Here is a 13,909-nt window from a genome sequence, read left to right as displayed (position 1 = left end):
AATGTTATTGAACATATTCCCTATACTGTACTTTACATCCCCATGACTATTTTGTAACTACCAGTTTGTACTTTTCAATCCCTTCACCTTTTCCATCCAGCCCCTCAATGCTTCTCCCATCTAGCAATCACCAGTTTGTTCTCTTTATCTATTGCCATGACTCCTGAAGGAAGCGCTATTGGTATCCAATGTGTTAAGTCCAGAAATACTGCTAAATATTCTACAATTACAGGATAACCCCCAAGATAAAGGATTATCCCGTCCAAAATGCCAATAGTGCCGAGTTTGAGAAACCCTGCTACAACTGAGTCTACTCTTCAGGAAGAGGGGTCTTGATGAGACAGTGATGGAGTGGGTCTTCTTGGTACGAACTGATTATTGTTTTCTCTCTCCAACTCTTTTCTACTTGTCTGCACACAGGAGCTAATGCCTCGGCCCCAGACCAACTGAGCTTGGCTTTGGCCTGGAACAGAGTCGACATCGCTCGCAGCCAGATCTTTATTTATGGGCAACAGTGGCCGGTAGAGTATATGTTGTCACCACCCCTGAAAAGCCCACTTGCTTGGGCACGGGTATTCGTTTAAGGAGCCTCCGAGACCAGCTCGGGAAACTGCTGCCTTTTCTTTAGGATGGAAATTATTTAGGAAACTACTGCCACCTGGTGGAACATATGAACAAGCACAACTCAAAACGTTCCAAATGTTTCCATCTGTCTGAGTGGCCATTGACAGCAATTTTCAGCAGCAGACGATGCCATTTCTTTGAAATGTCTGAAAAATATATGTATAGGACAAAGTTGTATTAATGAAAACTAAGTAAGGATTTGAATTAGTTTGTTTCTGGTTGTCTTTGAGGATGCTGCTTCCAAGTGCCTGCGTCTCACCTCAGTATACAGAATTAGCAGGCTTCCCCATGCAGGTGCCATCTGGTCTTGGCAGCTGAATGCAGGTCCTCCCTATTCCCGAGAACAATACAGAAGGGACCAAAGCTTTTATATAACTGTTCCTGGTTTGTTTCTCTCAATTGAGTCTACCAAAAATAAAAATTTGGAATATTAGCCACCAAGAGATGTACGCATGTATCCCCAGGAGGCAGCCAGCAGCCTGAGATTTGATTTCTGTGCCTAGAGTTACTGAACGACCACACCCTCATGTGCATGTTGTTGTTTTTATTTTAACCCTTCCTTTCCCCAGAGAGCCCCTGTCTTCATTTAGTGCCACCAATAAATTACAAATGTAGGAAGATTTGTCAAGGCGTCTGAACACTGGAAGATTTTTGTGAAAGGTATTAAACAAAACCCTAGCAAACAGACCAAGAGACCTAAATGGTTGCTGGTTCTCGATGTAAAAATGAATGAGACAAAGGCAAGGAGTATCACTAAATGAAAAACAGAGAACAGCCTACTTCCTGGTCTGTCTACTAGGATCCTTCTTCTCAAGCCAGCCAACGTCTAATTCAGAGTCTAAGGAAGCTAAAAATGAATACAGCAAAGCCCCCAGTTAGCACCACACTGGTATTGTCAAAGTTTAGTCAGAGAGTTGGGACAGGAAAAGCCTTGTAAATCCTCGTATCTTCTCAAGATCCAAAACAAAAAGAGATTCAAGGAGGAAATAACTTTTGGACCTAGAAATTCTTGAATTCTATTTGCAAAGACAGACCCCAAAACACAGCAGAGACTGTGGCTCTCTCAAAAGTGGAGCTGGGAACACTCTCTCTAGCATGTTCTTAGATGCACTGAAGTTTTACCAGATGTCAAAAGGCTAACACTATTTCTAAACTGTTCAAGTGAAAGCCAAAGAACTGCATTTCTAGACCTGAGGGCAGACTAACTCAGTGACTTGATTTGCAGGTGGGATCTCTGGAGCAAGCCATGTTGGATGCCCTAGTTCTGGACAGAGTGGATTTTGTGAAATTACTCATAGAGAATGGAGTAAGCATGCATCGTTTTCTCACCATCTCCAGACTAGAGGAATTGTACAATACGGTAGGACCAAGCTAAGGCACTTTTTATTTTCTCTATATTTTTTGTTTTACCTTCTCCTGCTCCCTACTGCCTGTGAACCTCCTGCCTCCCCTCAAAATGCATGGATCACTTTTCACAAATGCTCCCTAAGACCTGTGTTGACAGCAAATACCAAGTTACCAAGATTCTACTTGTTTTAACTGCTCAGTTGTCCGCATCTAAGGCACAAAGTTATGAGATCACCAAAAGGGAGCATCTTCAGATTCTTACACAAAACCTAAGGCTCTGGAAATTAGAACACAATTTATTTGTAAGCCTGGAGAGGGTTTGAGGCAATCAGCAGAGGAGGGTTGATTTCACTCCAGCATCAAAAGAGGCCAATTACCTATCCTGCACCATCTTGTTCTCAGAACTATGAAGTTCATTTTTTTTTTCACTATAATGGAATAAATTGTAAAACACTTCTCATTTGGAGTTGCCCAAAAATATTTATTGTTGTTTTATAAGGATTTAATTCATTCGCTAGGGATAGCAAGGAAAACTACTAAAACTACTATAAGAAAAACTACTATTTATGAAGCTCTTTGAGAGTATTCAATAAATTAAGTATATTTGCCCCGAGCTGATCCTAAAATCCAGTGAAGTTTAAAATGTAAATGCTGCTTTCTCCCCTTTTATAGATAAGAAAACTGAGACCAAAAAGCGAATTGTTTTATTCATGGTCACAAAACTCCTAAGTTAAAAAAGAAGCTAGTACTGAACCAAATCTTCTGTCCCAGATATTATTCTTCCCCTCATTTGTCAAAGTGCTTCTCTGTCTCATCGTCCACAGTACTAATGAGATGGAGCTTACTGACCTATTCCCAGCCAGTGATCAGTGTTAGGTGGTATCACCCGGGCTCTATCTTACTCCAACTGCTGGAAATAGAAAACGGATCAGCAGAGTGGCTCCAGGTTTCAGATGTTTTGTTGTTGTTGTTCAGGACACCAAGACTTTCAGTAAGAATAATGGACCAAAATAGTGAAGTAGGAGGCCCAACCTTCCACTTTCACAAAAAGCTTCACAATTAGCCTTAGAATAAATGGGTACATTCCTAGAAACAGACAACCTACCAAGTCTGAATCATAAAGTAATAGAAAAATTGAACAGATGAATAACAAGGAAGGAGATTGTATCGGAAATCAAAAACCTTCTAACAAAGAAAAGCCCAGGACCAGGTGACTTCACAGGTGAATTTTACCAAACATTTAAAGAATTAACCCCAATTCTTTTCCAACTCTTCAAAAAATTTAAAGAGGGGGGAATACTCCCAAATGTATTTTACAAGGCCAGTATTACCCTGATACTAAAGCTAGATAAGGACACTACGAGAGAAAAAAAAAATACTATAGGCAATATTCCTGATAGAGATATAAAATTTTTCAATAAAATACTAACAAACCAAATTCAATAGCACATTAAAAAAAATATGAGTCATGATCTAGTAAGATTCATCCCCAGATACAAGGCTGGTTAAACATATGCAAATCAATAAATGTGATACATCACAATACTAGAATGAATGACAAAAATCATATGATCAGATCAGTTGATACAGAAAAAGTATTTGACAAAATTTAGCATCCTTTCTTGATAAAAAACTCTGAACAAATTGCATACAGAAGGAGTACATTGCAGCTTAATAAAGGCCATAAGTCACAAATGCACAGCTAACGTCATACTCAATAGTGACAGGTTGAAAACTTTCCCTCTGAGATCAGGGACAAGACAGTGGTGCCCACCCTCACCACTCCTGTTCAACATAGTACTGGAAGTCCTAGTCAGAGCAATTAGGCAAGAAAAAGAAATAAAAGGCATCCATACTGGAAAACAAGAAGTAAAATTGGCTCTGTTGGCTGATAACATAATCTCGTATATAGAAAATTCTGTAGACTCCACCCAAAAACTGTTAGAACTAAATGAATTCAGTAAAGTTTCAGGATACAAAATCGACATTCAAATATCAGTCACATTTCTACACACTAATAATGAACTATCTGAAAAGAAAATAAAGAACACAATCCCATTTACAATAGCATCAAAAACAATAAATTACTTAGAAATAAATTTAACCAAAGAAATGAAAGGCCTATACACCAAAAACTATAAGCCACTGATGAAAGGAATTGAAAAGATACAAATAAATAGAAAGATATCATGTGTTTTTGGATAAGAAGTGTTGATATCGGTAAGAGGTCCATACTACCCAAAGCCACCTATAGATTCAGGATAATCCCTTTAAAATTCCAATGGCATTTTTCACAGAAATAATTTTTTTAAAAATCCTAAAATTTGCATGGAACCACAAAAGACCCTGAATAGCCAAAGCAATCTTGAGAAAAAAGAACAAAGATGGAAGCATCACACTTCCTGATTTCAAACTATATCACAAAGCTATAGTAATCAAAACATATGATATTGGCATAAAAACAGATACACAGACAAATGGAACAGAATTGAGAGCCCAGCAATAAACCCATGCATATATGGTCAACTAATAATATTTGACAAGGGAGCCAAATATAAAAAACACGGTGGAGGTTCCTCAAAAAATTGGGGGCGGAAGGGTGGGGAAATTGGGGAGATATTGACCAAAGGGTACGAACTTGCAGTTATAAGTTCTAGAGAGGGATATAAGGTACAACATGGTGACTATAGTTAATATTGTATACATGAAAGTAATATTGTATGCTATGAAAGTAGAGCTTTAGTGGTCTCACCGTAACAACAAAATGGTAATTATGTGAGGAGAAGGATGTATTAACTAACTTTATTGTAGTAAATATTTTACAATATATACGAGTATCAAATTATCACATCATACACCTTAAACTTACACAATGTTATATGTCAACTATATCTTCATATGTCTGGTGTGGGAGGAGTAAGAATAATGGGTTTTTAGTAAAATCAAAGAGTAAAACAGAGTTTAATGACTTACATGCCAATTAGAGCACCAAGGGAGTAGAGCGATTTATTCCAATGATTGGAAAGAATTAAGTGGGAAAGTTCCATATCAAGAAAGGCCCATAGAGGGCATCACTCCACTCACCTGGTAGCATTTCCCTGGAGTTATGGGACAACGAAGGGCCTCAGTAATAATAATAGCTATCATTTAAAGAGTGCTAAGCTCTGCTTTCATAACTTTATAAACATTTCATCATTTAATCCTCATAACAACTCTATTGAATAAGTGGTATTATCATCCTCATTTTGGAGATGGTAATACTGAGTCACAGCGAAGTGTCTTGCCCATGGTCACAGCAGAGCCAGGTTTGGAGCCAGGCTTTCTGTCTCCAGAGTCTGAGTGCTTAATTCCTACACAATACTGCATCTCTCAGTGAAAAAATTGTTCTGACAAGTCTGTCCGCCTGAATGAACGGGTAGCTGAGGTGGTACTCTGGGACTGTCTCAGTCTTTGAATGTGTTCCAATAGTCTTTAAGGACTCGCCTTCAGTGTTTGAGATCCTCCAATAGAGTCAGCAGATTTAGCAAATAAAGACACAGGATGCCCGGTTAAATTTGAATTTCAGATTTTAAAAAAATGATGATTTTTAGTATAAGTGTGTCTCAAATATTGCATAGAACATACTTATATAATAAATTACTCATTGTCTATCTGGAATTCAAATTTAAGGAGGTGTCCTATATTTTATCTAGCATTCCTATTCCTGAGAAACAATTGGGTGGGAAACAATTTCATTTTATTCCTACCTTAAGCAAACAAACAACTTCTTCCCAAGCCTCTCTTTTTCTCAAACTTCCTGTGGCTTTTTCTTTAGACTGGGTTTTAGCAAACCATCACCCAAGAACCAAATCCAGTCCACTGCCTGTTTTTATGTGGCCTGCAAGGTGAGAACAGCCTTTTATATTTTTTAACGGTTGAAAAAAATCAAAACAAGAATATTTTGTGACATTTTAAAACTATAGGAAGTTTTACTCTCTTTTTGTGTTTACAAATAAAGTTTTATTGAAATATAGGCAAGCTCATTTGCTTAGATGTTGCCTCTGGCTGCTTTCACACAACGACAGAGTTGAGCAGTTGCCACGAAGACTGAATGGCCCACTAAGTCTAAAATATTGATTATCTGGCTCTTTACAGAAATTTGCCAGCACCAGCTTAAACAATTTTGCATTCATTATGGCTAATAAACAAGTTGCCAGTTTGGCAAGGTGCCAAAGCATATTTACAATGTGATAAATTGGCCCTTTGTCTCCCTGAGCTGCAAAACTAGCCCCTTAAATGATGTTTTGGCCCAGCTGTTAAAAGAGTTGATGGCTTCCTTTGTAAAGTTTGAACCTAGGACCTGGAACTACAATCCTAAAACTCTGCCGGTGTTTATTTAGAAAAGACAGGTACAACTGAGCAACTACAACAAGCTTCATCCTAATGACTGTCCCCTCCACTAGCCAGAACCCTTCCTTCAGATCCTTCTTGCCTTGCCAGTGAGAGCCCCTGACTAGCAAAACCATTTGATTCTTCTTTATTGTTTTCAGAGACATGGGCCCTCAAACACATTGTACCACTTGGTCAGGGATGTCAAAAAGGTAAGAACCCTCTCGACTGCAGGTCGGAGGCCCTGTGTTGACTGCTTCCTGTGATTAGAAAGCGCCTCTATTCTGCATTGCATGAGCTGCCAGAGTATTCCTGTCTCTGCCAGACCCCCCTTGTTTCAGGACAGTGTGTGTGTGTGGGTGTGTGTGTGTGTGTGTGTGTGTGCGTGTGCGTGTGCGTGTGCGTGTATGTGTGCGCGCGCGCTTTTAACTCTGACATCTCTGCTTACAATGTAGCTGCGATTTTACCTCGTCTCTGTGGTTTTAGATGCTTTCATTGGACGTAGTGCTTTTGGATCGTGGAACTCTAGGCTTTTCCCCATGCCATGTGGATTTATGCCATTATCTGTATTTTTCTATATGCCCCTCGCTGTTTGGGGATCTAGTTTCCAGGCCATCAGTGGTATCTTCATTTACTAGCTCCTGATGCAATGTATGACTGTCACTTCTAGCACTCTACAAGTATGGTGAGCGTAGCCCAAAAGTCTCAGGGAAACAGGGACTAAAACGCATATGTGCATTTCCTTCTTCTAACAATTTATTTTTTCCAGTATATTTTTTCACAGTTATTATCTAATTTGACAGGGGGGAAAGGCCAGTAGTTTGGATCAAGTAGATTTATTCTCATTTTACAGATGAGTAGGCTGAAATGCAAGGAGTTGAGAACTGTATTAAGTGGTTAGTGAAGAGCTAGGGTGAGAACTCAGAATCTTTGATTAATAATAATAAAATAATACTTGTGATTTAGTGATGACTAGGTATGTGACACTGATCTAAGCTTTCTGTGTGGCTTACCTCATTACATCTTTATGACAATTCTATGAAGTAAAATTATTTTATTATTATTATTTTGTTATATAGCACTATTTCCAAGTATGGATGAGAAGAGCGAGGCACAGGGAGGCTATGTTTAAACTTAGCCAAGTGCTTGTTCTTTTGCCCCATACAATCTCTTTCAGAGGTAGCTTTGGTCCTGAGCCCGTGATGGCATTCCCAGAAAGTGGTGTTTTAGCTCAAAAGGATAAAATAGATGGTGACATGTCCCCCACCCCATACTCATGTGCATGCACACATACATACACACCTATAGCCATATACATGTATACCCACCTACCTGTTTGTAGCAATTCTTCACCAAAGTCCAGAGAATATAGAGAAAGCTATAAAATAAGGTCAATAAAACAATTCCAATTCCTTCATGTCAAAGGAATTCATTGGCTAGAACTGACCTTTAGGTGCCCCGTAGCAACTTTTTTACTTTTCTTTCAAAAGGGCAAGTAAAGGTCCTGGGGCTGCTTATAATGTGCCTATTAACTCTCTGGACCTTTTTCACCCACGTGAGTGAGGGAAGCCTGTAGTTCTTTCAAAGCAAGGGGAACAGATGGTGTGCAAACTGTCGATCCAACCCAACAACTAATTTGCCAAGGTCGCATCTTTCCTTTGTCTGCCCTGCTACAAGCCATCAACATACCTGCCCTCAACAAACCCATTTCTCTTTTCTTCAAGTCTCCCAATTTTGTTTACTTTATCCTGGCTTAAAATTGCCTGGAAACTAAAGAGGGAGAAGTATCTTGGAAGATTCAGTCTACGCATTTCATGTATATTCTTTGCCAAGATATTTGTTGCTCAGATTCAATAAAATGTCTTGAGTTTTTCTAAAATAATAAGTTATTATTTCCCTTACCTTAAGCTACTCCATGTCACTCAAGGAACTGGGAGGCCATCTGTGCCTTATTCCTCAGTCCCAGCCATCAGCCAATCCAAACTTTCAAATAAATTCACTCAGTCACCTCCATCACTCAGGTTCTCAGTGTCTTGCCTGATTTTTCAAAGGGATTTTGCAGTTAGATTTTACTGAGTATAAATGATATTTTTGATATACCTCAAAAATAATAACTAACAAGAAAGAACAGGATGGTAAGAATTTAAGAGGAAAGAGTATTAGTTAGAAGCAATTATAGTTTTCTTTTAAGTATTATCCAAACACTGGAGCAAGAACATAGTTATATAAAGATTCATTTACTTACTAATTTAATAACTGGAAGAAAATAACAAATCACTGAGGATAGTACTGAACTGGCTTACGAACAATTTATCCTTTTACCTGGGAATTGAGACTGCCAATGAGGTGGGGAGAAAAAGAAAACCTATGTTTAGTTTCTTCTCTTGGGAAGAAATAGGAGCAGGAAATGCAGACTCCATTTATTTCTACGATAAAGGCAAGCATCTGACTATTGGAGAGCAAGAAAGAATAACAATGGTAGCCAAAGGAGCTGGAGGTGTCTATATATTATGTTATGTGTATTAAGGGAGCCAAAAATGAGGGTGTTTGTTTGTGATGTTTTAAGAAGTGAATGATAGAGAAATAACTATTGGTGCACATCATGTCAGATGGTTCCACATGACTTCCAGCAATTTAGACCAATCAGATATTCAAAGTCTATAAAAGCTAGGTTTAAAATGCTAAGAAAATTTAAGCAATTTTCAAAATTAAGGAACATGATAATAATTAGCATGTGCTTTGTGCTTTATGACTGTAGGACTTTATGTACACATATTAACCCATTTACTGTGGCAAAAATTACTCAGTAAGCAATAAGCCCTTTAACAAAATGTTGTTCATAAGTTATGAAGACAGTTCTAGACCTGAAACACAGCGTTTGATAATATGTCTGTAAATGAAATGTAAGTAATTCTTATGAGCCCAGGGAATGCATTTAGGAATTATCAGACCATCGTTAGTTAACCAGTATGACATCTGTAGGTCCAACTATCTCTTGAAACAATGGAACTGAAATTGGAGAATTGCTCCCAGGCTAGTTTCAAAATCTCAAATTATTTACATCAAGGGAGAAATCTAGGAGCAATGAAGTAAAGCATTGATGTTCAGCATCAATCAGAACTTTCAAATGATATCAGCCAACCCAATTCCCTGAACTATTTTCATGCATAAATCCATTGGATGTACCAGCGCTCTCATATTAAACCAAAGTGGGCTGAGTCTGTCTGCTTTTTCGTGAAATCTAACTTGCCATTTTAGTAGCTAACTGTCTGCTCAATTTGTGCCTCTGTATGTTTTAAATTAGTAGTTTTTCTTAAATTAAATGTGCTACTACTTCAGATTACTTATACTATCTCTCCCCACCAAAGCAAGATGATATTTAAATATTATAGAGAAGTAGTGGTGAAATTATGATAGTTAAAAATTCATTCACATGAGAATCAAGACCCAGAGCTTTGCAGAATGAAAAAAAGAAAAACATTCACTTTCAGTAAAGAAAGGACATTTTCATAATCCCACCTGCTAAATTCATGCAAATTTACAAAAGCATTCTTAGTTTTTAAAAAAATTGGTTGCCCAGTCTATTACAATGCCAAAGATTGGGGGAATGTTCTCTTTTTTCATAAATTTTCACCAAACAGTCTTTTCCCTACTCTTCTTTGGTAGACCTGAAAAACAGCTATGATTTTACACGTTATACATCAGAAGGAAACAATCTTGGTTTGAAGGCTTATTGTAAGTTTCCAAGATAAAAAGGTGTTTCCTAAACAGCTGAAATCTGATAGGGATATCATGAGCTGACATCTGAAAAACAGAGTGCATTTAGAGGAGCAGATCTGATAAGTAAATTTAAATTGTTCTTTTAATTAAAAGTAATCCTTAGGCATGGCTCATAGGAGCTCATAGCATGGAAAAAGGAGACAATGTTTTCAAGTTGTCAGGTTGTACCTACTCATAGACTCAAGCATCTCTATTTCATTCTGTTGATCAAATTATTGAATCACGTGGCTTGCCATGTGTCGTTAAGGCATGAAATGGGAAATAAGTGTTCAGGCTTCACCAATTACCAAAGTAATTACCAATAAGGGGAGGAGAGAGTAACAGAAACAGCTCGCAGAATTATTACTCCAGTATCATGGTCGACTTCCTATTTGAAAAGGACCCAAGCAAAGGAAGACTCCTCCAGAAGGTTTTTGGACATTACTTGTGGTGTGTGAGGTGCCGTGCACTGTCTCTGCCTTTTCCAGAGGATGTGATGAACACCACCCTATCCCCATCTATCCATCTACCATCCCTTGTCTCTAGCCCCCACCTCCACTAACCAAATTTCAGCGAATTAGCGGAAATTACACCAACCCTGTACAAGAGTCTTTGCCCAGTAACCTGGCAGCAAAGAAATCAGAGCAGCCTGCCAGGTGGTCAGACAATTGGGGCTTTAGAAATAGACAAGATCTTAGAAGTAACTGTGTCCAAACTGCCTGTTTTCAAAATGTAAACCAAGGTTCAGAGAAAGGTTGTGATCTGCCCAGGGTCACATAAGGGGCAGAGCCAGGACCACAATCCAGCCCAGTGCTATTTCCACTGTGGGATAATATTGCTGTCTATTCTCTGTACATCTGTAACATCTGCAGGTCACAGGGGGTCAAGGCCATCGGCCCAGCACCTCAGACATGTACCAATGCTGCCATCCCCTTCGGAGTTCACCCAGGACACAGGCCTAAATCGTACCCAATTTTATTGACTTAATGAAATCTATTTCTTCTTCTCCAAAAAGTTTCCACTCTTCCTAGTAAAAATCGTGAAACTAATAACTTCCCTTAATTTCTCTGCTCCCAAAAGCCTCTGGAAAGAAACAACTGTAATCAGTCTTGCAGACTGATTTCGAACACACTACTTGGTAAAGCAAGCTTCCCTGCTTCAGATATCACCTCGACAAAAGCGTCTGACTCTCCCTTATCCCAAATCCTCCAATTTGCTCTGTATTTAGATTCATCGTCTCACTACACAAATAAAACAGAACTGGCTGTTGGTAAATGCTGGTGAGGGAGAAACCCTCTTTGGCTTCAGTTAGGTGAACATCTCCCCCTTGTGGTCAAGCAAATGCAGGCCAGTTCCTTTCCCGCCTTCACTCAAAACTAGGTAGAACTCAGGATAGTCCCAGAATCCTTTCTCCTGTTTCAGACCAGATCATACATAAGTCACTCTGAAATAATCAAGCTTTATATAAGAAGGTTCTAGAAAAAGATTTCAACACCTTCTTTGGTAGTCTAGAAACCTAACAGCCCTTTATGAATAAAGTAATTTGCAAAAATGTTTTATTTGCCCCTCTCTTAAATTATTTATTTTGAATTTTACTATTATCACTTTCCTGACAACCCCCACTCTTACAGTCACCTCAAATGTATAAATATTGTGACTCAATATTGGTCTTCAGGCAATATTGGTTCTTGTTCTTAGAATTCAAACCAATGCTTTCACACAGGTTTCTCAAGAGAAAATATGTAGGTGTTAGGCTCACCATTACCCACAGTTTAAATTTAGAAAATCACTATAGGATTAAAAATAGGCACAAAATTATAGACTTGCTACGATTGCCTTTCAATAGCATCATAATAAATTCCTTGGGGATTTTACCAGATCCTGGTACTTGAGCATCACAGCCCTTAAGAGGCCATGAAGTTTAACCCTTCTTTCCTAGAACCAAGACTGAAGCCTAGAGGGAAAGCAACTGACTTGTGAAGAATAGACAGAAGCCCAGAGCAGTTCACTCACAGCCAGTGCTCCTTACTCTGCCTGTCTCACAGTTTGCCGAGGAAAATGACACGGATGGGGTGAGCCTCTTCTGGAGGTCATCCTCATAGGAGCCGAGTACAACGATATGAGGTTAAAGCAGGTGTGTCCAGGCTCTGGGGCTCTTCTACTCTTGAAATAACAAGCTTACTTAACCATCTGATAGAGCCAGACCACACAGAAACTGCAGCTATGTTAACCTGTCCCAAAGTAATGCAGAAAAGTGGTTGTGCTTATAATGTTTTGAAACTCAGTTTAATGTTTATGGAAAGGGTAATACCTGAACAGTTACCATCTTAAAAATAAAACATTATCTAAAGTCCCTTTTTAATATTTTTTCATGCTTTGCATAAAGAAGTTAAACAATTGGTCTTTCTTGATAGCCTAAGAATAGCTTAATTTGGTGATTCATTTAGATTGATGAGATAATCTTCAAACAAAGGAAATTCCAAAATTCTGAGAAAGATGGGGAGGAGAGTAGAGACCGTTTATGTGAAATCCAATTCAGCTAATGAAATGGATTTCAAATCGGGTTCTGATGGGCCAAGTTTAAAGATGGGAGGGATTCTATGCCTCCAAGTGCTTCCACTTCATCTCTGATGCACTTCACACAGTCCCATTTTGCTCAGCCAGCTCAAATTAGGTCCCCAAGCCTGCCTTTTGCCCCAAGGCAAGGGAGAAGTAGAACCCAATAGGTGGGTAGAGAACTAAGTCTAGGGGCAGCAAGGAAGTTGAAGGGCACAACTGGGATCTCATACACTTGGGCTGGTACATCGATTGCTATCCATTTATTCTTACCCCACTGAGAATGTGGATATAACAATACATATATTTCGAGTCAAATTTCTGCAATAAACTGAGGCTTTTCCAAAAAGGAGTGACTCATAGACTGTGGCTGTTCAGTTCTGTTACTTAGAACATAATACTAATAAAAACCAAAACTGAGACTTTACCCCAATCACATCAATTAACTTTACTGTTTTACTAATTCATATTTTCAACAACATGGTAATAACAATCACCTTCTGGAAGGAGTCTTCATTTAGTGAGTGTGAAGAAATAAATGATCACAAGAGGGCGGTATGAGGCCTGGGTCAGAGGCAGAGCAGCGAGGGGGGGCCTGTTTCATCTGGGGAACCCAGTTCCTCGTGTCTGGGAGTGATAGCATTTGCCATGTCTAGCATTTTGTTTCTTTCTGCTACACTGGTGTTTTTTTCTCCCCAGCTGAAGACTTGAATAAATATGTTGATTTTCTGTTATTGCCGACGATTACTGCATCTTCTTATTTAACTTATGTCTTCTTTCCAAGCGAGAATATCCAGGTTTCGGTTGGATCTATTTTAAGGTGAATTAATTAACCAGCATAATACTACATTCGTATGTTTCTTTTTTAATTATTATTATTATTTTTTTTTTTACTCTAAAATAGTTACAGAATATATGGAATAGAATCCCTAGTAAATCACGCTGTCTTTTGGATTTGTTCGTTTGTTGTTTCGTTCTTCCCTAATAGGGGAACCTGCCCCCAGACTACAGAATCAGCCTGATCGACATCGGCCTGGTGATAGAGTACCTGATGGGCGGCGCTTATCGCTGCAACTACACGCGCAAGCGCTTCCGGACGCTCTACCACAACCTGTTTGGCCCCAAGAGGGTGAGGCTTATGGCAAATTCCGTTTCCTGGACTCTAGGAAGGACTAGGGAGTGACAGATTTGGGGTGTGGCTTCTGTCTCTCCGAAAATGGGAGATCAGATGAGAAGGCAACTGCTCAGCCTCTTC

General features: G+C 38.9%; 1 protein-coding gene across 6 annotated transcripts in view; it reads left to right on the top strand.

The window, feature by feature from the left end:
- Positions 1–13,909, top strand: part of TRPM3 (transient receptor potential cation channel subfamily M member 3) — a 497,328-nt gene that overhangs the window by 398,470 nt on the left and 84,949 nt on the right. For all 6 annotated transcript variants that reach the window (XM_006918420.2, XM_006918432.2, XM_006918428.2 and 3 more), the window contains 4 exons: positions 421–521; positions 1,850–1,984; positions 6,501–6,551; positions 13,643–13,783. In XM_006918420.2, the coding sequence (XP_006918482.1) occupies positions 421–521; positions 1,850–1,984; positions 6,501–6,551; positions 13,643–13,783 (428 nt within the window). The remainder of the gene's footprint in view (positions 1–420; positions 522–1,849; positions 1,985–6,500; positions 6,552–13,642; positions 13,784–13,909) is intronic.

Source organism: Pteropus alecto, unplaced genomic scaffold (assembly GCF_000325575.1).
Source record: "Pteropus alecto unplaced genomic scaffold, ASM32557v1 scaffold95, whole genome shotgun sequence".
NCBI classification, from domain to species: domain Eukaryota; kingdom Metazoa; phylum Chordata; class Mammalia; order Chiroptera; family Pteropodidae; genus Pteropus; species Pteropus alecto.
The sequence above is the reverse complement of the archived record's forward strand: the minus strand, read 5'-3'. Positions and strand labels throughout refer to the sequence as shown.